The sequence below is a fragment of the Pseudopipra pipra genome, chromosome 1 (genome assembly GCF_036250125.1).
Source record: "Pseudopipra pipra isolate bDixPip1 chromosome 1, bDixPip1.hap1, whole genome shotgun sequence".
NCBI classification, from domain to species: Eukaryota; Metazoa; Chordata; class Aves; order Passeriformes; family Pipridae; genus Pseudopipra; species Pseudopipra pipra.
In genome coordinates, this window is record NC_087549.1 from 19,784,128 (window position 1) to 19,811,952 (window position 27,825).

Sequence of the window (27,825 nt, forward strand, 5' to 3'; positions counted from 1 at the left end):
CAGATATGATGAGTCTGTTTTTTTCACAGAACATCCTGAAACTTAGAACTTAAATGCCTGAGTTGAACTGCCTCACAGATATTTAGAAAGTGGACATTTTATTGACGCTTGTTGAGCCAAGGATTAGTAAAAAGAACAAAGAGCACAATACTAGGGTTCCTTAGATGTTCCTCTCCTGGGTTCCTGGTCATTCTTTTCTCTTTGTTGGTTTTGCTGTCTGTGGTCCATCATTTGTGTTGAGTAAGTTCAAGGAGGAAGAGGCACTTGGCCTTATGAAAATGAGAGCGAACAGTTACTACCTACAATTGCTTTAGAAAGTAGGATGGTCTTCAGCACATGCACAGCTTTGGCTGCCTTCCTTTGTGTCACACATGTGGAGCCTGAGACTGAGTGCTAATGGGCTGCACCATCACTTCCAATGTATTTGAGGAAAGACTGGCATTAGGATCTTGGATGCGGCCCAGTACTTGTACTAAGGGGAGCATATTTATAATTGTACCACTTATGTGAAACTACAGGATTGAATTCCTTTCATAACATTTTTTTAGCCTTGTTTTTTAATAGAAAAAAAATAGAGTTTACTTTCTAGTTTTGGAAAACATTTACAGCTGAAGAAGGCTTTAGAGATTAGATTTTAAAAATCACCACTCATTTGTGTCTGCAAATCAATCATGAAAGTAGTCAGCACCAGATTGTTCCGAAAAATAGTTGAGAGGTTTTGACAAGGGGCACCTTGACTGGTCTCACAATTATGAAGACTTTGCAGGTGCAATTATGTGTAGACCATCTGGTTTTATTGAATGAGTATTAAATGCACACTAAGGAGTGTGAAAGTAAATCCCAGGTGAGATGGCATTATGGATTCTTTATAGAAGTTGCAGAGAAATGCCTACTTGAGTATTCACAGTCCTTTTGACTTTCTGAATATGGGAAAAGATAACTATTCTTTCCCATCTGCAAATCCAGAGTTCACCTCAAGCTGACACATCTTTGCACCAATTCTCCAAACCAAGTGCTTTATCCATTCAGCATTAGTGAAAATTGTTGGTATCCTTTATGTTAGTTTTATCTCACTGGAAATGGAGTGAATTAGGAGCCAGAAGCCTTGTTGCAGCAGCAATACATATTCAGTGAGCATTAAGAATACGGGGCCAGTTGTCTTCTCACAGTGTTAAAAGAATTGTTTCTGTCCCACCTGTGGTATTTCAGGCCATTTTTTCAAGGGATAGCTGAGCTGCGAAATATTAAATATTTACCAAATATATGTAAATACAACTGATGTGAGATTATCTTGCTGGTGCCAATAGATTAAATAAATGGACTGCTTAGACAGAATGTTATGTGCTAATACAGGTGTTCAAAACCACCTGTGGGATAAATTTAGTTTTTCTAGGCACAGTATTGTAAGACCTGACACTCAGTTACATTGCCCGTTTGTTGGCAGCTCTGCAGATCTGAGTTGGGCATGAAGTTTCAGATAGGAAGGTTTTTGAGCTGTGCTAGTCTTCATGCATTTAAGTATCAAAGTCATGTCAGCTTTTCCTGTGCAACATACACAAAAAGGAAATTAATATCCTGGTATGTACGTACCATGATCTGCTGTGATGTGGCTGGCTTGCCTTCAAATCTCCCTCTGCCCAATTTGGCAGAAGGATTTGATCAGGAACAGTTTACTGCTGCCACTGGCCCAAGAGCATACTCGGAGGTGACTAAGTCTGTCATGTAGAAACTCTTTTCACAGAAAATACTAAGTATTCATTGACCAGGGAGAAACGGTAGGAAAGTGACTATTTTAGGTTGGCAGTTTAGGCAGTGAGGTGGTGCCGGAACTTCAGCTTCAGAGTGAAGTCTCTTTGTCAACATATACTGAAAATTTTATTGAGGCTGTTCCACATCAAATCATTAAATATCCATTGAAGTAGGCATGTGAACTTGACTGCTCTACCCCCCATGACTGCACACGATCGAATGAACCTCTGACTTCACTACCCGCTTTCCTCACTTAACAAAGGTCACTTCATTTATACAAAGTGAAACTTTTGCACCTGAGACATGTTCAGATCCCTGGCAGCCCAGCTATTCAGGTGCCTATCTGCATGTTGGGAAAAGTGGGTTCACTGCCTTAGCAGCAGCAGAGATTCAGATTATAACCCCATTCTGGTGCCCACCTGGACCTCTTCTGTCCTCACTCTCTAATGTTTGCAATTGCTCTCTTACTTTGACTTCCCTCTTGCATCTTTATTCCTCAGCTCTTCATCTGAGTAATCATATTGTTGAAACTCAGCTGTTCCTGGCTCATCAATGCCATTGTAATTAGCAAGCCAGAGTTCCTGCCTGAATTCCCATCACAGTACCTTGACCTGTTTAACAGTTTTAAATGCAGCAGACATGGTAGGTGCACGTTGCCATTTCCTGCCTGTTCAGCACTGCACAGCTACCTCGGTAGCATTGAGGCATTTTGCTCATTGTCTCCTCTGCTTTTCCAAATGAGTTTTGACCTTTTCTGTTGCTGTGTGGTGTGATGAGTCCTAGTGGGTCTTTGTCCCACCACACAGAGGTGAGGTATAAGACAAGATACTTTGGGATGAGCAGATAGAAAGGCAAATATATGGTACTGCTTTCCTACCCATCATGAGGCAAGGAACAAAGGTGACACACTGATGGGAAGGTGAATTTTTTCCAAATCTCATGTTATTTGTCAAAGTGGCTTTTTGGTAGCATATATGTGCACTCTCTCACAGCCCTGAGACAATGTTCTGCCTGCTGATGCCGTTGCCACTGAACTGGAAGAAGTGAGGGAATGAAGTTGCAGGTGCTCAGCAGATTTAGGGACACGCTTGAGCAATGTCACTGCTGAGTATGCACACATAGGGTTATGGGGGAAGTGGGAAAATTCCATAGAAACCGTGTCTCTGAGATAGTACAGAGCAGGTCTTTTCCTCTGCACCAAGCTTTTAGCTAATTTTCCAGTTATCTTCATTTTACTTTCCCACCTCTCTTTCCGGGTCTATATCCTGAAACACACAAGGCGCATCTCCTTGCTGAGGTCACGCCAGCCCTGCGTGTGAAACCCACTGCAGAAGGCCCTATTTTCCCTTTCTCCTGGCCCTCAGGAGGGCCCCTATGGGGTAGGGAGGCACAAGGGGCCAGCACAGCCTGGGGACTGCTGCCAGGGCTGGATGGGGCCAAAGGCAGTTGTGCAGGCAGTGGTACCGGAGGTGTGGGAGCACAGGCCTAGTGGGGCAGATGGAACAAGGCATCTGCTACCGAAATCTTCACATGGACCTTGACACACACCCATGGCTTCCTCCTCAGGCTAGAGTGCTCTCCAAGTGGTGGTGTTGGGGTGGGGGGAGCTCTGTTTCAATCCTAAGGGCTGTGTGTCAAAATCGTATTCTGAGAAACAGCTCGGGCACAGTTCCTGATGGACAGTGTCCTCCAGTGGTGACTCAGTCCCATGGCCCCGGAGTTGACTCTGCTGTTTTGACTGAGGAAAGTGTGACACTTGAACCACCACAGTGCTGCACTCTGACAGCCACTCTGCACAGGCAGGACTCTCAGGCTCCCTGGACATGGCTGTAGGGAGCTCAGGTCACCCTTGGGCTCCCCAGCCTCTTCTGTGGAGAGCTCAGGTCACACTTGGTTTCCTCAAATGCAGGTGCAAAGAGCTTGGGTTACCTTTGGGTATCACAAGGCAATGAAGAGCCACATTTTCAAAGCATCCCAGCATGTTGCAAACCCCCAGGTGCATAGGCCAGGCTGGAGCAAGTGCCATGAGAACCCCGCCAGACCCCCCTGTAAGCCTGGCTTCGCTTTCCCTGGGCAGAGTCCAGAGCAGAAAGGGCCTGATGCCAGTGCTCTGCCCCCATCCAGCTCACTGAGCCACAGGAGAGGTGGGAGGTGGAGCAGCCAGGGGCACTGAGGGCAGTTCCAGTGTCCGTTTAAAGAGCACATTGTGGTGTGTGTTTAGGGCCATTTGGAGATAACTGGTGCTCTGGAAGCAGGGGGGGCAGGGAAATACTCTCAGGCAAGAGCAACTTTCTGCGTTGAGGCCTCACTCTCACCTTCTAAGCTGGCATGCCACCCCAAAAACAGGCTCAGCAGAAACTTTTGATCAAGGGGGGAAAAGTCGTGAATGATGACCTCTCTGTGGTGGCTGATGTGTATGTGGAAGATGGAGTGGTGCAGCAGGTGGGACCAAACTTAAACCCAGAGCCCTCGACTGGACTCATTGTGCTGGATGCAACCACCAAGCTGGTGATCCCTGGGGGCATCGATACTCACACACACATGGAGTTCCCTTTTATGGGTAGCAGGTCAAAAGATGACTTCTATACTGGAACCAAGGTGGGTGCACATATGTGTGTCTGTGCATGCATTTGGGCTTTCTCAGATCTGTCTGTTGGTTATTTGGTATTACTTCTAAATGAGAAAGGAGAGTGTGAATCAAGCACAGGCAATTGTTACTGTCCCTCGACCAGGATATTGTCATAAGAAGCTGGAGTACTCAGAGGTCCACCTTCAACTAGTATGTTACTTAGGTTCCTTTAGAAACTAATCTGGATGAAGGTGACAAGTGTTAAAGGCAGGCATTTACCCTCAACATGCATTGGTACATGCATCAAGCTTTATACTTTTCTGAGCAAAGATTAACTGAAGCAACAGTTTTAATTCCCCACCATCATTGGAGTACTTCTCTGGTAATCTGTTGTTTCTCCTCTGTTAGCATAGGGGAATGCACGCTTTTCTTCTGTCATTCTCTTCGGAGCTTAGTGTGTCTCTCAGTGCAAGTCCAGTTCAAATAAACTTTCTGGAGTTACCTAATTTCTCTCAGTTTTACCCTTGGCATGTTGGGGGATTTTTTAGCTTTTTAGCAGATCTCTTTATATTCCCTGCATGTGAATAGAGTATCAATTCCTCACATTAACAGTACTATGCGTCATCTCCATACAGTCAAAATACAGAGCTCCCCAAAATTTTTAAGGCACTTTTCTAAAAGCTTTACTGTGAAGGTTGAAATCTTTGTTCACAGAAGGGATCACATTGCCCTGCTTGGCTTGTCTGGTAGCCAGCACCTTTAGAGGGCTTTTATATCCTGTTCCTCTCACAGCAGAACTGGGGTTTGCTAAAAAGCAGAAAGTAATTGTTTTTTGAATAACTTTTTGAGATACTGGACAGGGAAGCTGTGAAAAAGAGATTACATATACAAAACAGAGTGTCCAGATAGTCTCTTTGGTGCCTACAAGAAGAAGATTCTAGATCCAGCTTAGTAATCAGATATCTAGTTAGATATTGTGGACCTTCTTAATCCAGGTCAAAGTGTGGAAAGCATTCAGAGCCATTCACTGAAGGTCATTATCTGGCAAATATTTTGGCAAGAAATTCAGGGAGACAGAGTTGTGTTAAAACTATTGCAAAATATGCTACAATGATTAGCTAAGATTTACTCATTCAGTTAAATAAGTAAAGGCACCTCTCTTTACAAAGAGAGGAGAAAAGATATCAGGGATAAAAAGAGATTTTTAGTGGAGTTGTGGAACCCATGACATCTTTTTTTCTTGAAGTCTATAAATATTCTTTAATTCTAAATCCTGTTTAACAAATTAGACGGTCTTGTTGAAAAATATTTGACAGTTTGAAGAACTTTTCTTGGAGAAAATGTTTTAGTGAATTCATCACAGATTTTCAAATACTTATGTCACTCTCCCAACCTCTCATTTTGCAAAATATGCTGACATATTTACAATTTTGCTTCTGAGTGCTAAGTGAACTGCAGGAGGGAAGAGACTGATTGATCTAGAAAGAGTTATATAGCATGAATTTGAACTATGTATATTTTGATCTGAAGTGGTTGTGCAAAGGAATATTGTTCAGAGCAATAGAGAGGACTTCCCTTGCTAATTTGGAAGAGAGCAAAAATTTCAGAAAAGTAATTTCTATATTGAATCAATTTCTGTTATTCAAGAATCTGATTTCTCTGAGTAATTGATAAAAATCCTTCAAAGTAAAAAAAAAGTAATAATTCAATTTTCCATTAAGGAGAGTAAAAAATTATTAGTTAAAAGCAATTTTTGATTCTCATGCATTCATAAAGTAAGGGGGGGTTATTTATTTAATTACTTGAAAATATTTATATGAAATATGTAACTACCTCATTCTATTTAAAAATCTGCTATACAGTTTCACTAAATGATATCCTGCCACTAATAAAAATAACTGTAAAACACTTTTACAATCCTGTTGGTGTTAGACAAGAGTTTGGGAATTTTTACAGTGTATGTTCAAACGGAACTGGTTTTGGTTTATTGATTGTGTATCTGCCCTTTAATACTTCCCTGTCACACAGGCTTGCTTTATGGCCTATATAGGTTCTGAGGAAGCATTTCTCAAGTTGACCTCGGTCTTCTGGTGCTCTTCTTTCTCTGGGATTCCACACACTTAAGGAAATTCAGTGATGCATGAATGCTACAGGCTCATCTCCAAATCTAGGATAAGTTTTTGTACATGTGCGAAAGCTTTTCCTTTCAGTCTGAGAATTTCACTGTGATTCTCCTGAATACCTTTTGAGAACATCTTTCTCAAAGCAGATGAAATTAATCTCCACAATCATTTTGCAAGTTCAGACTTCACTCAGGGAAACTCTTCAGTGGCTTTTGGCTTTCCAATGTATCAAGATTAATTGCTGCACAGGGAGTTGGAGAGGGTGGGAGGAAATTTGCATTCTCTTGGTTGCTAAATATTGACTTTCTTCTTTTCAGGCTGCTATAGCAGGAGGGACCACTATGATCATCGACTTTGCCATCCCTCAGAAAGGCTGTTCTCTTACTGAGGCCTTTGATACATGGAAAAGCTGGGCAGACCCTAAAGTCTGCTGTGATTATTCGCTGCACGTGGCGGTTACATGGTGGAGCAACAAGGTAGAAACTAGAGCTGATTATCAATTCCATGAATTGGTATCACACCTGCTTTGAATTAGTCCTCACGTGCTAAATATAGCTTGCTGGCAGTGTAATGGTTAGCATTTTTGTGAGTAGAAACAGCATTTGAAATAGCCCACACCATTCTAAAAGTACACATATTTAAAAAACTAAAGAAAGTCTGCAGATAGTCTGTATTTTTGGATAATACTGCGCAAAGGTAAAGGTAGCAGTTGTGAAAGACCAAGACTAGGCAGACCAGAGGGGAAAAGAGGTTTCTGCAATAATTTTGCCTTTTTTCACTTGAACACTTGAAATTTTATGTTCCTGTTGAGTCTTGGTAGTTTGTATTTGGGGTTTTTTTAATAAGGTATATCTGAAAAACATGGTACTTTACTTCATTTGTAAAGGAAGATTTCTATTCCTGGGTAACTGCAGTAACATCCCCTTAAAGTAAAGTAGGACTGGAGAAAATAGTAAATTGAATGTAAAATTATCTAAAAAACCTTTTTGGAATTTATGTATGGGAGAATCATCCCTGTTGAGTGAATGTTTGCTAATAACCTGGAAGCTTTACTGAATTAATTAATTTTTCAGGTGCTTGATATCTATCTGAATGTGCCCCATGTTTTACAAGACCACTTTGGATTCTCAGAGAACTATGCATCAGTACACAGATATATTAAGTCATTTCCATTTTTAAATAAGAGTACCGAAGTCTTCACTCTGCAAACAACACATCTTTGATATTCTGTATGCTGAGCGCTAAAATAGGCTGACCACAACTTCTAGCTTAAAGCAAAGACATAAAATAAATTCTCCAGTGAAGTCTGAGTAATGTGCATTTGAAACAGCCTTGGTAGAGAACAGTGAAGTACTGAAAAATCCAATAAAACTAGAGAAGTGTAAATCAATTAAATGTTCTGGTCTATATTAAGAATTTAAATGTTTTTAAAGGCCATGATTGAAAGAAATAGAAAGGTCTAATATTTTGTAGCTGTAAAGGACCTGGGTGAAGAAGACTAATATTTCATGCCCTTCTGATTAGCTCTCATCTCCTGAGGATTTAAAGTATTGATTAAAAGCATACATTCTTTACAATGCCTTCCCTTTTTTATAGTAAATAGGGAAGAAGAGAACAAATGACATGCCTCTTTATTTGAGCCAGAGCAGGGCCTTTATTTGATAATTCCCACTTAAAATATGCTCTCATTCCTTCTCTGGATAAATTAAAAAAAATTCCTTGAGTTTTATATAAATCTCTCCTTTCTTGGGCAGATCCAACCAGATTATTAAAGAGCAGATGAAAAGTAAAAAAAAAAAACAAAATACTTTTTGAAAGTAATTAATCCCATGGAAATTGTAATAGCATTACAGATTCATGTCAATTACTGTCACCATCATTTTACTGGGAAGGGAGAGCCAAAGTTACATAATGTATGTTACAGCTAACCAGCTGAGCAAGAAGCCTTTGGACTAAAATCTGTGTCTTCCTTTCTTTGGGACATAATGTTTTGCTGGGCTTCATAGACCCTAGCAGAAGCAGGGCATATTATCAAGGACTGCATACAAGAAAAAAAAAACAAAAAACAAAAACCAAAACCCACAAACAAACAAACACACACACACACACACATACTCTCCAGGAAAAACAAAACAAACACACAAAACAGACTTGCATTTAGTATTTTGGAACCATTTTGTTTGACAACAAAATATTTCAAAAGGCTGTGTGTTGTTTCGAGTTAGGACAAAGCTCTAAGAGATGAGATCTTTTCTGTCATTCTGTTGTTTGCCAGAAGCTGAAGCCTACTACAATCCAATTTTCAAAATCAGTTTTGCACAAATGTATATGTTGTGTGAGTTGGATACATTGACTGTAATATCGGACTGGGTGTTTTCAACATCAGGAGGTTTATTTGGAATAAAATTCTGCTTCAGTATCTTTTGCAAAAAGCATTCCCTTCATGCTATTCGCTTGCGCCTCCAATATCTGCACTGCCATGCTACTCATTTATATACTTTGAGAATTAATTTATTACAAGAAGAATAGTAGAAGTCAGTCTTTACATATGTGACTTGGGCTGCTTATACTGAACATATGTTTGATGAGTGAGTGAAGGCTCACCCTTCACACTTACAATTTCTTCATACAAGGTTACTAACATGTAAAAGATAATTGCTGTATTCTGAAAATTGCTGACTGTTTTTCAGGTGAAGGAAGAAATGAAACATCTTGTTCAAAACAAAGGAGTCAACTCCTTCAAGATGTTTATGGCCTATAAAGACATATACATGGTCAATGATGAGGAGTTATTTGCAGCCTTTTCCTGCTGCAAGGAGCTTGGAGCAGTTGCTCAAGTCCATGCCGAGAATGGGGAGCTAATTGCACAGGTGCACATATGACATTTTTTTCCTCAAAGTCAGGAACATAGATGGTCCCAACTCTAGGTCTCTCCAAACATAGTTGGCTTATCTAACAGGAACAAATCCAGAAGTAAGGACAAAGTTTCACTGACAGGGCATGAAAGTCTCAACATCTCTCTATGTGTAATTAGCCTCACTTGCCACTGTCAGTGCTATGTGGAGACACTGAGAGTATAACTGTCCTGGTTATACTAGATACCAGTTATAACTATAGTGGCTATAATGGAATAGTTACTTGAACTATTCTTGTCAACAGTGCTTTGACTCTGCCCCAGGCCCCAAAATGAAAATTAAGTTATTGCTAAATAATCTCAAATCAGCAAATCTTGGGCTACTGAAATATAGTAGGGACAAAATCTTATGCCTCTTAAAACCTAGGAGTTTTCAGAGGCTCTGAATATGTATCTTTGTGTTTAGTAAGGACTTTTCCTTTTCCTTTTTTTTTTTTTCTTTTTTACCTGTGGGGGTTAGTACTGTAACACAGTTACTGGCTGTGATCATTGAAGAGCACATAGTGAGAGAGGAGTAGGGTTTTCAAAAGTGGTGATTTACCCCTGCAAGCTAGTGAAGTGTGTTCTCTGAATTTACTTAGCTATTCTGAGACCTGCGTTTATTGAGATATATTGGATTTCAGATAAAACAACAATAATTTATCTAGGAAAAAATTGTAACTGCCTTGTTGGTTTTTTTTCCTTGAACTGGCTGCAATGGGTGGTTTAGAATCCATTTGACTGGCAGCACATTCATGAATCCATGGCTACACTTTATTTGACTCTTACATGTTTTTGTGTGGTGTTCAGGGTGCAAAGAAGATGCTGGCAATGGGAATAACTGGCCCTGAGGGTCACGAGCTGTGTCGTCCTGAAGAGGTGGAGGCTGAAGCTACACAAAGAGCAATTACCATAGCAAATGCTGTAAACTGCCCCCTTTATGTAGTCCATGTAATGAGTAAATCTTCAGCAAGGGTGATAAGTAATGCACGAAGAGAAGGTAAAAGTCCTAATCCTTTTATGCTTGGACAGTGACACTGGAGAAGGGGCCATGGAAAACCAAACACAGCATTGGTGTCCTACTTATCATGAGTGCCATAAGCCTCAGAACATGGGTGAATTTCTCGGAGTGGGATGTCAAAACTGTGTGTGTTCTTGGGCTCAAGGGGAGCAGTGTGGAATAACAGCAACTGGAATTAAGACTTTGCTTTCTCTCCAGAGCAAACTGTTTTCTCTTCATACTGTACCTCCCAGGTCAAAGTGAGGGCCAGGACAGCATTATTGCATTAGAAATTATGTCACCAGTCCAAGGCAATAAATGCTCTGCTATTGCCCCCCATTGAGTCTGCAAGACTTTATCCACTATTTAGTTGAGACATTCTACAACAGAGACCACACCATATTTTTACAGACAGTGCTATGACATGACTACAACTCCTATTCACTGGTCATTTAGAAGTTATGGTGATGATGACAATGCCTGAAAGCCTCAATTGCCTGTAGTGCAGGGTTTCTCAGGTTTGCATTGCAGCATTCATAAATAGGTCTGGTCAGCCAAGGGAACCTGACCTTTTTGACCATCTGTTGGACAGAGCAGAAGCAGCTTGAAGGCTGTAAATGTTTAGGATGTTTTATCTCCTTATCTATAAGTTCATCCAGAGCAGCCTGTGGAACTACAGCACTATGAGGAGACATTATCTAGGTGGAAGGAACAGGAAAAAAGCCCGTGATTTGGAAAACCTAAAACTTTATGGAATATCTGTCCTCATTATTTTTTTTACGTCTTTTTTGCTTCATTTTTACATCTTTTGCATTTACAGCTTGTTTTCACCTGACCTAGCATGAATTGCATACAGACCTCATTTTCCTTATTTCTTGACTTTAGATAGTGCCTTCACAGGGGGCATAGATTATTAATATTAAAATGTAGAGTATGAGAGCTTGGCGAATCAAAGCCAGTGTGATGTCATTGTGTTAATATAGATGGATATGTTTATGCAGAATATGTGTTAACTGTGACTTCTAGTAAGACTTAGAAGTAATTCAAGTTTATAAAAGAACTCGTCAGAATGTATTTTACAAGCACATTTTTTAGTACTGTGCTATATTAGATTCCTCCACTAGATGACAGTGCGGCTGGGAATGTGGATTATATCCATCAGTGCATGGTTATTTGTATGTTCACAGGCATGGTGTGAACATTAACTACAAGAAGCTGTTACAACAGTAAAAATACCCAGCTTAAAGATGAAACACTGGCTGTGAACACAAAAGGGATAAGATAGAAAATGGTGTTTTATAATACATTATTCAAGTACAGAATTTTATGCTGACAGTAAATACTGTAAAATACTGTAAAATACTGTTAAGGATGTGTTATAAGAATAGCCTGCAGTGCCAGTTTGATAACTGATGATAGATATATGATTCTTTGATATGTAAGAAGATGAAATTGGGACAACTTATGCTTATTGTGGTGCAAATTGTATTTTGTAGCTTCCTGGGCTGATGCAGTCAGAATCATTAATGCTTACCTTTGTGCACAGCAACATATAACATTTCTTCATAGTTAATATCTATTTGCATAGAAGTGTATTGTTTAGAAAACAGAAATCTCAAAAACAGAAATTTCAAAAGGTAAATAAGGGTAGTTACAAGAATGATAGTTTTTAATGAGACTGATCTGTATAAATTTTGGCAATTAGAATTTCATTATTGTTGGTTTTAATAGAAGTTATTTTCCGTTCTTTGGTGAAAAGTGATAGTAGAAAACAACGAGTTCCAGACCAAAAAAAAAAAATTCTCAGACTATTATATGAATGACATAAATAAAACTCAAATATTTTGATGAAAGACATTCAACTGGGACAGATTAAAAACTACAGGAATGTGAAAACTGTGTAAACTCTTAAAATACTGGAAGGCTCTCAAGCATTTGAAAAAAATAACTCTAATAGAGTTTATTCATCTTTCCAAGATTATTTCTCCCTGTCTTGATACTAGCTTCCTGCTATTTACGATTGTGACATTTTTCTTGGTCCTTTCCAAGCACTTAGCATGAAGAACAATATGTGCGTGCATATTCACCCCCGCCCTTGCTGGAGGAAGATTGCTATCCCTTTCCAATTCCGTCACTGACCTCAGAAGGAGGGACTTCAGTCAGTGAAATCTATTTTCTGAGTGACAGGGTGATACCAGAACTGAAGCATTGCTTCTCAAGTTCTATGGGTGGTGATTCTCCTAGTCAAAAATGTAAGTCAGAGCCCAATTCTTTGTCTCTCATTTAGACACACAAGGTGAGAAACAATTTTAGAGACCAAAGACCTGATACAGCTTGCTGAACACAGTAGGCATAGTTCTGTTGTCTTCTATGATCTATAGTTCAGATCTTAAAGGCTAAAATCAGTTATATAGACTGTAAAGGGATAGTAGTTCTTATTCTAGATTAAGCAAACTTTAAGAGAATCAGATGAGTGAAAGTCTTTCCTTCTCCCCTCCATGCCAAACTTCACTATCTATGTCTGCTCTGATCTCCAGCAACACCACTCACTGAAGGAAACCTCCAGACTGTAGCAGCAAGTTTTTCATGTACATCAGTAGTAGCTGCTGAATATTCAACTGGAAATCCAAAATTCCCACATTGTGACTATGCTGGAGAGGGACAGGCTAACTCCTGACCCCATCCTGTTCTTTCTTGGGTACCCTACCAGACTGTTTGTAAAAGCAATGGTTCATCAGTTCTCCACTGAGAGGGAGAACTGTCCTTGCTTGTGTCAGTGGGCTGTTTCTTCATCCATGTGTGAAACATGTTCTTGAATCTTGATAGAATAGGTAGAGGAACTGTATTCTTTTACAGAAGGGCAGTGTGATGTATCTGTATGCATGACAGTCTTATTCTCTTAAGTGGAAAACAAAAAGGATCATCATCCTGCTATTGTATAAAATCTTCGCTACAATGAGAAGAGAGGGCTGTAGAGCACTTGTCAGGCAGTGCAGCTCCTTCTCTTCTTTGGACTAGGTGAGGTAAACTTAATGGGGCCCTGTCACCCGTTCCTTCCACCAGAACTGCCTATGCAGAAAGCAAGGCTAATCAAATATGATTTAGGGATAGATGATTTATACTGTCTCCCCCTAAAAAATGCTTTCAGTCTTAAGTGCATGAAAGGCTGGAGACCATAGAATCACAGAATGGTTTGTGTTGGAAGGGACCTTAAAGATCATCTAGTATAATGGTTAAAGATTATATCCCTTTGCTCATTTAGCTGTGCTGTTACAGCCAGGGAAGTGAGAATTTCTAGTGAAGATCAGAAGTAGAGAGCAAAATCTTGCTAAAAAAGTCGACCTTTAAAAATGTTTTTCCTTTTCTAAAAACCACATACAAAAATATGTACTTGGCCAGATTCCAAGAAGTTTGCTTAGATTTACAAGGTCGGTTCCTACCATCAGTCACAGATTAGGTCTCCTCTTAGTGAGAGGAAGGGCATCTCCATACTTGAGGGTATACAGACTCTGAAGCTGATTCTGAGCACAGGAGTGCAACTGAAAATGCCAACTTTTTAGCTGTCTCATGCAGGACATCTCAGGTCCAGACTGTATAAAGCCTAACTGGTGCAATGCTGTGCCTGATTTAATAAACCCTGCCTTGCAGTGCTGCGCCTTTCGGAGCATAGCTTGTAAGTGAGTATCCTTGCCCCATATGACTTTAAGTGCTTCTAAAATTTCTACTGGACTAAGAACATACAGACCAGATTTTCAAGCTTTTAAATGTTTTTTGGTGTTTATCAATATTGTAGCTCTTTGTGAGTTCTGATAGGTGGTAAAATAAATTGCAGTTGAATGTTCTTCTCTTTTATATAGTAATCTATGTGAAAATAAATCTTGCTAGCCAGTTTGGGCATCTGATGAAGAAGTTGCCACATCCAGAGCTATTTCTCAGCATCTCAGAAATGTCAGCAAGACCAAACAGCAGAACACTTTCCAGTTTTTTGGGTTTTTTTTTGAATGCAGGAAAACATAACAAGTGGAAAGACCCGATTTATTACTGCATTACTCTACTTTTATGCCTATAGGCAGAAGTCAGTCAAGCTTGAATAACCTTAATGCAGAATATCCTTGTTGCCAATCGAGCTAAAAGAGTCTCAGTGCGGAATTTCCTTGTTATTTGGATTAAAGCAGAGTCTTGATATTATTTTATCCTTCAGTCTGGCTAGTCACGGTCCAAATTAAATGCGAGAAATTTCTCAGTCAGCAGAACTGTCCAGAGGTAGTCTATTGAAACTACAATGTTCAGACTCAAAATCACTTGTGGAAAAAAACTCTACTCTTCCCACTCATGGGAACAAAGGAATCTGGTCAAGTCAAATTCTGACTGCAGAAATCAGCTGTGGTACATGAGTTAGAATCAACTAAGCATATCCAACCGGGAGATTGGAAACTTCCTTTCACTTTGATGTTGTGAAACTGAGATAAGAAAATTATTTATGGAAGCTAAAAACTCAGTCTTTTACTGCCATTTCAACTTTAATCATTTATAGATATATCCTAATGATTCATAGTACAGGTTTACTTTGAATAGAAGTTTCTTCAGCTTGTTTAGATGCAGTAGGAGAGACACACACACTTCCCCCCCCTTCTCTTTCTCCTGGCTTTGATCATAAAAAATCTGCCAAAAGCCTAATATGTAAATATGATAGATTAATTACATATACCAGAATTTTTCTCTCTATACCTCCATTTGTGGCAGCCTGCCCTCAAATACAGTGCTTGGAGTTGCCCAGGGAAGGCCAAGATCTCCTGCAGGAGCTCTGCATTAGGAAAACACTGATCTGACTCAAACCTCCTCATTGAATGAGTGGTCATATCACTTCCACACCTGGCTTCGTAGTCAGTGCTTTAAGACCTGAACATAAGATGCAAAAACCAGTAAATCACTGCCTAAATCATGATTTCAAGTCTAAAAGAGAGTCCAATGTACAATCTGCAAAGGTTTGCTTTGTCGCTTTCCAACAGTACCATGAATGTGTGACTTAGGCACAGAAAGATAGAGAAAGGTCACTGTCTTGTATTACCAAGCAATTACCAGCTGAGGCCTTGCTGGGGTAATGCAGTGGTAGTTTTAATAAAAACTGAGCCTGGAGTGAAATCTGGGATCCATAGCAAAATGCCCACAGTCTGCAGGGAACAAGGGAGGGAGAAGACTCTTGTGGGGATCCAGCACAGGCTGCCTTTAACCAGAACCAAGCAGCCTATGAGTGGGTGCGGAAGGTCCCAGCTCACTCTGGTTCTGTAGTGACCATTGCAGTTGGGGGCATTGCCACCTGCCAGCTACAGAACGGCAAAGTGGCTGGACAACTTCCTCAGGGAGTGAAACATCTTGTTCTGACGAGTTTCAAACCCATTTTACCCAGGAGGAAAAAATAGTTAAAATATGTTAGCTCTGTCCAAGGGCTAACAGCCAGTCTGGGTTGGTGTCCTCTTCCTAGGAAACTAAAATACTGTGCAGAAAAGGATTAAAGATTAAAATTTGGGACATAACTTTTAAAATTAAATTATTTATGATTTTTGATTTGGGAAATGCTTTTATACTTTTCAGTTTATGTCTGGTGCCATATTGTTCTTCCTGGCACAATTGCAGCCTGACGATTAAAAGTAACACCTTGCAAAGTCTATATGTTGTATGTATTAACTTACATTGTTATATTGTCAGTAATTTCAGAGCACCAAATAGGTGCTACCAAGTATATGAAACTTGAACATAATTAATGCAACTGAGGACGGTGTTCCTTTTCAAATCTCAATCACATGTCTTGTAAACAATGTGTAGAACCCATTGTAATATATATGTCAACAATTTAATTAAAAAACTTGCCCAAGCAATGTTCTTATAAGGAAATATATTGTAAGATCACCAGCAGAATATTCAGAACAAAGATTCTATGTTATAGCTTAGCTTATTATGTCCTTCCATATGATGGTGTTTAATTTGAAACACTCATTCAAATTTAAATTCATTGCCACCAAAGAGATCCTCAACAGAAAAAATACAAGGTGTGCATTTTTATGTTGTTTGATGATGACACCATTGCTTTACATTTTTCAGGAAAGGTGGTTTATGGTGAGCCTATTGCTGCTAGTCTTGGCACTGATGGCACCAACTACTGGAATAAAGACTGGGCTCATGCTGCAGCATATGTGATGGGACCTCCACTGAGACCTGATCCATCTACTCCTGGTTTCCTCATGAACTTACTGGCCAAGTAAGCAGATGAACAGTGACAGCTGATACCCAAGTGCACAGCAAATTCTATCTGGATTATATAATAGCTGGTTGATGCTCTGGAGATTTTCTAAGTACAGAATGTTACATTATCAGGAAGGAGAAATAGAAGGTGAAACCATAGAAGAAAAACATTTCAGTTTCCAGATTTTGTTTCTCTGAACTCTTGTGGCCTTCTGTCCCCATGTGATTGTATTCAATAAGCCTTGTCTTGCTAATACTGCAGCAAAAATTGCAACATGCCCAGTCAGTGGGAAATGTGTAAAAAGTGAGGTCACATCTAAGTTTTCTGGGTTTTGTTGTCAGCTGCCCTTTTCACTTGAAATTTGAATGTTGCACAAAAAATAAGCCTGCTAACTTCTGAAAGTACATATAAGTTATGCACTTTATAACATCTCTGTCAGAAGGAAGTAAAAAAAGAAATATCTTTCAGACACCTGCAGTTAATAAGATGTCTGGTTTGCTGGTATTTCATTAACAATTAAGGTTAACTCCACAAAAGGGTTGAATTTGACCAAAGAGCCTGTGAAGGTGTGCCTGAACACTCAGTGATTGTTGTGTGGATCTGTAGTAATTTCACAGGGCATATGGAGTGGCACAGACTAAAATTGCCCAAAACGAGGATGAAACTAAGCTGCTTGCTCTGGGCAAAGTGGAACAGTACTCCACTTGTGGGACACCTTTGACATACCCGGAGTAAAAATGTTAGTGTTGGTGCTTGGTTTCTTCCAAGGGGTTTCTGAAGAGGAAACTTCATAGGGGAACTCTCTGTTACTGTGGAGCTGCTCTTGGAAGATGGAACTGAAGACAGGCTGGCAGGGCATATTGTTTTTTCCTTGAAGGATATTTTCCTATATGCCACTGTCTGGTACATGCTTTGATTCATAATTAACTTTGTTTCTCTGTAGTGATGACCTATCTGCGACAGGGACTGACAATTGCACCTTTGACACGTGCCAGAAAGCTCTGGGAAAAGATGACTTCACAAAAATCCCTAATGGAGTGAATGGTGTGGAAGACAGAATGTCAGTCATATGGGAAAAAGGCGTTGTAAGTATATCAAAATGTCAGAACATGGAGGTAGCCGATTTCTCCAAAAAAATATAATCTCTCAGCAGTTTTTATCTGTCCGTTTTTATCAAGTTTGTTTACCATAGGTTAACTCATTTTATTGAAGACTGTAACAGAGTCATTACTAACTCTCATTTTATGGTCCTGGAAGATGGAAGAAGATTCTTGGTGCTTAAAATATATCACTAAAGAATCATTTCTATCATTCCAGCAGTAAGGCATTGCTATTGTTTCAGTGGTAGTGCACAGTACAATTCCTTGCAGCATTTTTTTCAGCTGATGAAATGAAAATAAAAAGAAAGAGATGCCCACAGTTTCAATTTGATCAGCTCTGTATTTTTTCCTCTTTGATCTCTCTCAAACTTAGCTGTTGGAGGAGTTTCTTCACTGGGTATGTGCCTCTCAACTTCTAATTTGGGTTTTAAGAAATGCTTCTTTAATGTGTGCCTCAGCTGTGTGATATGATGAAATGAGCACTTTCAGATCTCACTGATTTCAGATTCTCAACATCAACACAAGAATGCTCAGTGCTTTTCAGGACCATGTTTGATTTGGGGGACGTGAGGCAATCTATTGAGGGATCTGCTGCATATTGGGTGTTATGATTGTTCTGGCTAATAAAAACCTGTTCAGTTCTGGAGGCTCTAGTTCTATTCAATATTAAGTTCTCTTGTGGAAATGAAGTCATGTTGATAATGCACTGTGAAGCATATTACACTGGTCACAGCAGAATTATCTACCCCACACATCGGTAAACATTTGCTCCATGATCTCTCTTGTTTATTGTTTTTGGGATGTTTTATACAAAGGACACACATTTATGCCTATGTTCAGGTGTGGCATAGCTCTAGTGTGATTTTTTATGACGTAAACTGAAATTTAGCTTCGTAGGAAAGTGAGACATGAATATGTACATCAGTGTGGCTTTTGAACAGTGTATCCTGTTGGGCAAGACAATTTTTAAAGAAGTTCTTCAATTGGTATTATCCTCCCTTTTTTCACTGGTAAAATATTACACAGCTGTGTAATGTTTGTCTGAGAGCTTCCTCCCTTCCCACACACCATTATTTAGAAGAGTAGTGTTCAGCATTTTCATTATGCTTTTCTTCTCAGATGACTGCTCACAGACATACAAACATGTTTTTGTGACATTCTGATTCCTAGACATTCTGACTATGCACAGTATTACTGCCAGTGTAGCTGGCTTTCCAAGCAAACAACAGTCATGGAGACTGGATTAAATTAATTACATAGCACTGGACAGTCCCAAGACATATATATATCCGTTATGATTTTCCATTTTACTGATGTGTCACATCAGCAAATCTGTTTCTTATACTGCTTGATTTCAACATTTACTGAACAGTACTATCCTCTCTGTTATTGCTGAAGAAATTTGCAAATCAGTTTTCCTATATTACACATTGTACCTCGCCTCTTCTTCATCATCTTCTAGACTCTCTTTATCCTGTCTCACTATTTTCCAAAACCTAGATACCTGGGACATGTTTCCTGAGGAAACTACTGAACAGGAGTATGGATTTAAAGCCAGCTAAAACATTTGATTTCAGCTGACGTATGACTGGATCCACAGAGCATTTGGCTTTAAAGTTGTCTTTTTTTTTTTTCTCTTTGCTGTGGGATAAAGTAAGATAAAGTTATGGTATTCAGTGAAAGTACATTGCAGTATGGGCATCTGAGACAAATTGTTATTTTTACTTCTTTTAAAATCTTCAGTATGACATCAAAAAAAATTGATGTGATGTCACTCATTCTAGCTTTTTCAATAAGAGGAACAGTTTTTTCATTCCTTGTTTAAAAAAGTAATGAGTTTGTTTTTGTGTACTCTTTTGTAGTACAGTGGAAAAATGGATGAAAACAGATTTGTAGCTGTTACCAGCACAAATGCAGCAAAAATCTTTAACCTTTACCCAAGAAAGGGGAGAATTGCTGTAGGTTCTGATGCTGACATTGTAATTTGGGATCCTAAAGCTACAAGGTATGTATGGGAAATTATTTTCCCCCTATCCAGCCTTTCTGTAGGAAAAAAATATCTCAAAGCCTTTGTAAAACAACAAGCCTTTCGGTGAGGTTATGATGTCTTTCAACAGCACCTCACAGGAATTAATTATAAGTTTTTTGTCTCCTACAATAGTGTATGTAAGGAGAGATCTTTAATCCCCAGATGGATTAAAAAGTATTCTCCTAGATTGCTGACTAAGTGCAAAAATTAAAAAGTCTGTACATTATGCAACCAGGGCTTGATATCCTCAGAGCAAAAATAATCATTTTGAGATTTTAGAGTAACTCTGTTCAGTCCTGAAGTATGTTTGTCTTCCTCCCACTACAAAGAGCAGGAAGAAGAGCTTGTGTTGCTGCAGGATGACCCATTAAAAGCTTGTGGTTTGAATTTACAACTACTTCAGACATATTTAAATCTGGGAAACATTTCTGAAGCTCAGTTTGTGCATGCTTATGCTTTTATTTAAATTTTCTGATTGTGTGCACAGTAATTCTGCTAAAATAGAGTTTGTCACACCAAGAACAGATGCACAAAAGGTGTCCTTTTGTCTCACCCTGCATAACTTGATGCCATGGCACATTTTTGCTAGAAAGAGCAGTGTCTTTCTAAGAGCCTTAATTCACACAGTGTACTGTGCATTACAGCTGATTCCTGTCTTAAGGTACATTCACAGAATCAGCCAGCTCCTTGCTCAGGACACTATAAGTATTTCAGGAATTATATGTCTTGAGTTTTGCTCTGGCTCTTGTGCCCGTTCTGGTCTTGTTTAAACTGCCTGGACATGGTCTGGCAGCTGGATGTCACAGAGCCAGAGCACCTGGGGAGTTGTCCCTCTTAGCTGAGGTGCCTGTGGGCTGTGTGAGTGCATCTCCACTGTTCCAGTGCTGAGCAGGATAACTTAAACCTGCAGGCACTTTAACAACTGACTCTTACCTCTGACCACTCATGCACAGAGCAGCAGCAGCAGGTCAGGAGATGTGCTGGGCTGGTGCTTTTGTCATGGGGTCAACTTCAGGAAGCAGTGTGAGCATCCAATGGTGCTTTCCAGCCATATTTTTTGAAAAAAAAGTTGAAGACTCTGCTCATGGTTGAGGAAAGTTTTGAAACATACCTGGGCACATCTGATTTTGGTGGCCAAATAGATTAAAAAAAACCCCCTAATCCTAGATTTACCTTACAAAAACTTCTTGACCAATCTCCTAATTGTTTAATTTTTGATAAAGCAATTCTCATGTCAGTATACTAATGAGTACCAAAAACATGTGAGAATGTGAAGAAAAGTGTTCTTTGCCTTAAGCTGCAATGTTGGAAGACATGGAGGTTGCTATTCAGAAGTCCCACAAAAAACTGGCAGCACCAGCAAAAGAAGTTGCAGGAGTCTCAACCCAAATAAACATAGAGGCCTGCCCAGTGCTGGGTCAGGGAGATTTTCGTGTGCATTATGCCCTCTGGCATGTTGAGCAAGCATATTTTGAGATACCAGCAATGAGATATTTCAGGAGACTGGAGCTATGAACTCTAACTAAAAAAACCCCTGAAGGATTGTTTTCTGACCTCACTTCTGCTCTGCCTGGGGACAAATAAATCTAGAAGGATAGCAGAGTTCTGACAATGTTCTCAAGGTGCTTTGTCAGCTCCTGTAGTTATCTTTTTTGCCTCTCAAACATTCCTTCTGCTTCTCTTCACTCTCTCCTGAGTACTCTAATTGCCTTTTTGCCCACAGCAGCTGTGAAGGTGCAGTTTTAATTCAAGTAATTTTTTTAACATTAAACTGTATTTTCTTACTGAGCAAGCTGGTTTTAAGTTCAGACAGGGTTTTTTTTTCCCCTAATCTGGTGCTATTCCCATCGTTTATCCATTTGGCTTTGTACAATTGTGTGAACTACATGAGTAAGTATAAATAAATCTCACTGGTGCTTGTCTACTCATTTCACCACAAATCCTGAAGAGGGCATAAACAGCCCAGCAGAAAAAAAAGAGATCTCACTAATGGACTTCAGCCATTTAAGATGTTACACAAGGTGCAGCTTCATGTGCTTTGTTGACTCTGGGGAGTGGTTTTCAGTTTCACAATAGACTTGTTCCTCTTTCTTGCTTAGTCCTTCCTCTTTTGTGCATGCCTTTTTTTCTTGTTTGCAAATCTAAATCTTGTAAGAGAAAAATGTAATTTTCCAGTTCTGTTTTGATGTTGTGCTGCTATAGTCTTAAAATACTGACTGATACTAGCCTAAATAATTAGATAATTACTGGAGTATTTCTGTGAGGAACTGATATTATCACAATCAGAGGAATTCTATAGGGAAAATTCTAGAGTAATTCAGAAAGGTAGTGAATCTCTTCAAAATATAAACACTTGTATCCCTACAAAATTGGCTGCATTTCGCCTCCCACATCATTGCACAATAACAGCATGTTGGGTGCTATTTGGGTATTCAGAATTTTCTCTTTCTAGGTTGCAAAAACCTAGTGAATTCAATGTGACAGCTACACAAGCTGGGAGCAATTGCAATTCAAGGTTCTGCTTCCAGCACTCTGCCACTTCAGCTGAGGCTTTCCTTTTAAGGGTCAGCTTCACTGACTGGTCTGTTTCTGTAGCAGTTTCTGGTAATTTCTAGAGAAAAGACTGCATGAACAATTATGACATTCATTACTCTATTTAAAAGCATCTAAATAATGGTTTTAGCAGGTCTACATGACAGCTAGCATTACTGGTAAGAAACATTAAATGTACAAGTTGGTTAGAAACTGCATTTCAAAAGACAGGTTGTGGATCCTGCCAGATGAGGTCTATTTCTTACTTTCCTTATACTCATTGCATTCATAAAAGATCACACAAATACCAAATGGACCTGTTGGCTTATTGCAAGCCATGTCCCACCAAACATCATCTTGCAGACCTCAACACCCTCAGCATCCAAAGTACAGCCTGTGCACACAGGATTGTTCTGTGAAAACTCCTTGGAAAAATGCATGTAGGCAGCAAATGTGTACTCACTGTACCATCTTATTTTAATCTGTGCTTTGATCAAGAATTGTTCATTGGCTTCTTTCAGCTGCACACAAATAATGTAACAGCCCCATGTCTGTGAAACAAAAGCAACTCTAAAGGTTTTTCCAGGAGGAGAGAGCAGAGTAAGCAAGGAAAAGGGAATATCACCTGTCAGCAAGTCAATGTCCTCTATAGCTGATGCCTTTAGCTATTTGAAAGCAAACAAGAGTACAGAATCTCCAGGGCTTGTTTCAGAAATGCTCAGCAAGGAATCTGAATACTGCAGTACCCAATTCAGGCAGTGAAAAGAGCTGAGCATCCCTTGTAAAGTAGGGGCAGAAGATCCCAAAAATCTCATAAGAGACGTTCAGCCCCCAGCAGATATTAGGGCTCAATAAATTCACTGTAGCCTGTTGAAGCCTTGCAAATAAATTCTGGATCAAGCCCCAAAGGCAAGATCAAATGGGAAGATAAAAATCTTGTCTCAAACAGAGTTTAACTTTCTAAGTCCAGCCACTTCATTATAACAATATGCAGTTTGGGAAGCCTCACTCACCAGTTTTTTTCCCCCCTATTAAATATAGCTGAAAAGTTAGATACTTCTGACTGAGGAAGCTGAGCTGGTTGTGCAGGTAGCACCATCCTCTTTCAACTTTGCTGGAGTGTCCCTCTTTGGCAGGCCCAGTGTGTGCCTCACGTGTGCTGGTGGAGATGGGCTCAGGCCCTGAGCACAGCAGTGGTGGCTGCACCCCAACTAAACAGCTGCTGGAGCAGGGTCCCTGGTCAGCAGGGATACAGGAGTCCTGAGGTAAGGATAGGAGGAAGGAAAAGGACAGGTTACTCTGTAATCTACCTGCTATGAAATGATAGGAAGCTGTGTTTTCTACCCTGATTCCAGTGTTTATGCATTTTGGGGGAAATAGAGACTGGATGTGAATCAGTGAGAAGTCAGAGTTCCCCACTCTGCTGGCATATGTTTCCTCAGTGCCTTTGTTTATATGTAGATATGTTCATGGATAAATCTTCTGCATTTATCAGAACCAAAATCTGCAGCCTATGTCTGCCTCATTTGTAGTCGAGTCTTCAGCCTCAGAGGCTTAGGTAGGGACAAGTTACAACATTTAAGCACTCTACCAACCAACTGCCTGTAATTTTTAGTAACATGAGAGAGGAAGAAACCAAGACATTAGCAAAAGATTAGAATAAATAATTCTGCAACTGTCTTACTCTTTTGATGAATGAGCATAATTTTGAATACTGAGTGTATGGATAACTGCATCTAGTCACAATGAGGCAAAATGAAATACTGTGGCATACAAATATCTATGCATAGCTCAAGTATGTTCTGGCATTTTCAGTAGTCCCATATTGTTTTGCACAAGTGAAACTTCGTGTATGTGTGAATGTACACTAATTCACTAGAATTAGAGTTCCTGCCAAAGGCCTCTATCTCAAACTAAGAAAACACAGAGAAAGAAACAATAGGCAGAAATTAAAATGTAGAAAATTCCATTTAAACATAAGAAATATTTTTTTTGCTGTGGGGGTGATCAAACACTGGCACAGGTTGCCCAAAGTGATTGTGGATCTCCATCTTTGAAGGTACTTAGACCTCGATTTAACATGGCCCTGAAAAACCTACTTTGGCTGACCCTGATCAGAGCAGAGGGTTCGGAATAGATGATCTCCAGAGATGCTTTCTAACCTCAGTGACTCTCTGGTTCTGTGAATTGTAACAAGATAAGCCTCTCTGAGAACACATGATGTACGTCTCCCTAGTAACTTGCTGTCTCCAAAATGTCAGTTGTTCTCTTTAGGGAACTGAATCTGAGAAATATTATGAAAAAAAATTAAATCTTTCTTATATTTCTCTTATATAATTTTGATTTTTTCTCCCTGGTCTTCAAGATCTTCTTTAGTCATTGAACAGACTAATCTGTGTTTTCCTCTCTTTGTATGATTTTCTACAAGCTTAATTTCTCAATGCTGTTTTTCTTCTGCCCACAGTTTGATATCAGCTTGGAGTGATTGGTAGGACCAGACTGATAATTTTCTTGACAAATGAGTTACTTACCATAATTAAAAAAAAATAAAATTGTTATCATTCTCTACCTCCCTTAAAATAACAAATTTTAGAAGATATGCTCACGTGAAATAAAGATCTTATTCCTCAGATAAATCCCTTTGACTTGAAGCTCCTAAAATTAACTTCCTGCATTTTCTTGCATCTGTTGTTTTATCCACAATTCTTAATTCATTTGATTACTCAAAAGCAATGTTTATTGAAGATATTTTTTAAGAGGCTGAGAATACAACTTTGCAAATAGTTGCCTGAATATATTTGCATGTGCAGTTATTGCAATTCTTTAATATAAAGTAGAAAATGAGTTTTTAATCCTCATATAGGCTTATAGCCAGTGGTTTTGCGCGCAGATTTTAAGACTTTCTTATTTTTCTCTTTTTTTTTTCCCTGTTCTATGCCTTTCTTTTTAATAAAACTTAGTCTTAATTATCATTATAAATAACTGATGACTCAGAAAGCACAGAAAATGAAAGATCTATTTATTTTTTTCTAGATTTTAGAAAAGCAGGTTAACAGGAGAGAGAGTTCAAAGGCATTTGAAAGTGGTGTGAAAAGGCAACTCGCAAAGGCTGGTACTACCCTTAGCAAACTGGCATTTCTCACCTACACCCAGCTCTGAAAAGCTTAGAGTTATTGCACTGTAAGCACTGAGAGAAGTTGCTTACAGCTCAAATAGTCACTCTTACATAAGCTGGTTTTCTAAGGCAGCTGTCAACAAAGCAGTTGTTTTCAATAATGGACTCATGTAATTTTAGCTGACTTTATTACTATGTTTTAAATGAATTATTTAATTAATTATAAAATAGGTGTCCTCCCTTTACTGAGGCATTGAGCCGCTATTCTTCCTTAAGGGCTGTCATCTACAGCTTTCCTTCATATTCCAGTACCTGAAATTTTAAAGAAAACTGGGTGAGGTATGTATTTAGTTTCTATTGAAAGTAATGAAATTCTTCATTTGCTTGTGTCATCTTGAAAAATAAAGGGATAATCCTCATGGCAGTCAAAGTTTAGGTTCTAGAGATGATGTAGCTTCCTACATCATCTATGCATTATGAAAGGTAGAAGGTCACTTCTATGTCTCAGTCAGAGACCGAAATGCTAAATAGTGAGTTACAATTGGGCAGGAGGGGGACCTGGATGAAGGGAAATCATTAGACATTGATGTTTGTTGAGATGAAAACTGGTACCTCTAACTCCTTAACAAAGCTTTAGGTCATAACTTTTGAGCTTACTACCTGTAGAGTCTTGAATTTCATTCTACATATTGCTGCATTAGTCTAATCTGCTGCTCTTTTCCAAATTTTCAAGCTGCAGTTTGTAGTTTATTTAGTTATAATATTCTAGGAGTGTCTGTAAAGCCCTTTATTACTTAAAGTATAAATAAGGACAGTATTACTAGCCACAGAGAAAATCTGGTAATTACTCTTAGACTAAATTACTCTTTGACTCTAAATTAGTTTGACAGAAGCACTTTGTTGAGGAAAAGAAAACTTCAGAAGCATGTCTTCCTCTTTGGTACTAGAGGAATGTCAACATTTATATTAATAGCTTCAAATATCTTTGCAAGCCAGCTATATCAAAAGCTGCTGAAGTGAATTGCACAGAAACACTGATGTGAGTAGGAACAATAAAGGACCTGATGTCTTTGCAGTATCCTCTTTCTAGATAGAGTGCAGGACTCGCACCGCTGCGACCCGGGTTCAATTCCCGGCCCCCCGGGCAGCTGGAGCTCGTCAGCCTTGTATGGCAATCCAGCTACGTCCTGGGGACCTCACTGCCACTGTCCAAGCTTTGCTCGGCCCCGGCAGATGAACCTCAGGATTAAAGGGTGGGCTCAGTTCAGCGCACGCTGTGTCTCACCTAAAAAAAATCCATTGCGCAGGCTCGAAGGGTTTATGACCTTTCCCAAATCTTCGCTTGCGAAGACTGGCCATTATTATCCTCTTTCTAGAGGAGAATATTCTTTTAAATTATGAAATAATCATTCTGTTCTCAGTCTCAATTTGAGAGTTGTTTGAAACAAGAGCCACTGTAAATTAGAACCAGAAATAGAGATTTTTACAAATTTTATTTAAAAAAATAAAATACATATTTTTAAGCCTGGGGTCAGAATCTGCTCTCTCACACTGAGTAATCCTTTATGTCAGACATCATTTAGGATGCTGGAGACAGCTGTTAAATTATACTCCACTATGGTGGCAGTCTTGATTTTTTTTGGATTATTAATAGGTTACAACTGTTCTTGCCATTAGCTGAGAGCAAACTTTAGCATGTTGCTAAGCTGCCTGCTACTGAAATTGGTGACACAGCAGTAAACAGTTTGTTGCATAAGGTTGCTGAGTTGTAGGCTTCAAACCCAAGCACACCGTCTAGTTCTATTTGGTTGTCCACTTGCTACCTGAAACTTTCCCTCCCATTGATAATGTCAAAGGGTTAAATCACAGATAGATTTTGGTGATCTCCAGCAGGCAACTTGATCTCCAGAAAAGGCAACTTGACCTAAGGCTTGTTTCAACAGAAGAGTTAAAAATGAGTTCTATCCAGGTTTGTTGTTGAGACAAGCTCTGGAAATGTATCTTTTAATATTGTAAGGTTTAGCTGTATAAATGGATATTACCTTTAAATGTGCCAACTTCCATTCATTTTGTATCCTTAAATGAAGGATGTACTTATCTCTGAGGTCTGTTTATCTCTAGTGATCCTGCCCTAGAACATTTAAACAGCTCACATGTTGAGTTGAAGGGTCTCACTTATTTTTATGTTTGTTTGCTGAAATTACCTTTTGGATCTTTCTTTTCGTGTCCCAGTGCTATTATGCAAATAGATGATGTATACCTAGAGAATTATAAAGATAATTATACTACAGTTGTTCTTATTTACTGTTCTAGCAATTGGACCCATAAGGGTAATGCAATAAGCTGGAGGAATATGGGAACATATTCACATATGTTCACATATAATAGCCTTGTAGGGCTATTATAACACCCATGGATAATGTTTGACAGTATTTATAGGACTGAAATTGAAAATGAGATGTTTAACTCTTTCC

At 39.2% G+C, this 27,825-nt stretch overlaps 1 protein-coding gene across 2 annotated transcripts in view; it reads left to right on the forward strand.

Moving 5' to 3' along the window:
* Nucleotides 1-3,875: 3,875 nt before the first annotated feature.
* Nucleotides 3,876-27,825, forward strand: part of DPYS (dihydropyrimidinase) — a 29,452-nt gene continuing 5,502 nt past the window's right edge. The window contains exons 1-7 of one of the 2 annotated variants that reach the window (XM_064646946.1): nt 3,878-4,347; nt 6,759-6,917; nt 9,132-9,311; nt 10,145-10,334; nt 16,434-16,590; nt 17,519-17,660; nt 19,538-19,680. In XM_064646946.1, the coding sequence (XP_064503016.1) occupies nt 4,078-4,347; nt 6,759-6,917; nt 9,132-9,311; nt 10,145-10,334; nt 16,434-16,590; nt 17,519-17,660; nt 19,538-19,680 (1,241 nt within the window). In that variant the 5' untranslated portion in view covers nt 3,878-4,077. Of the gene's footprint in view, nt 4,348-6,758; nt 6,918-9,131; nt 9,312-10,144; nt 10,335-16,433; nt 16,591-17,518; nt 17,661-19,537; nt 19,681-27,825 lie in introns of both variants that reach the window. The other variant, XM_064646949.1, reaches the window with a different exon arrangement.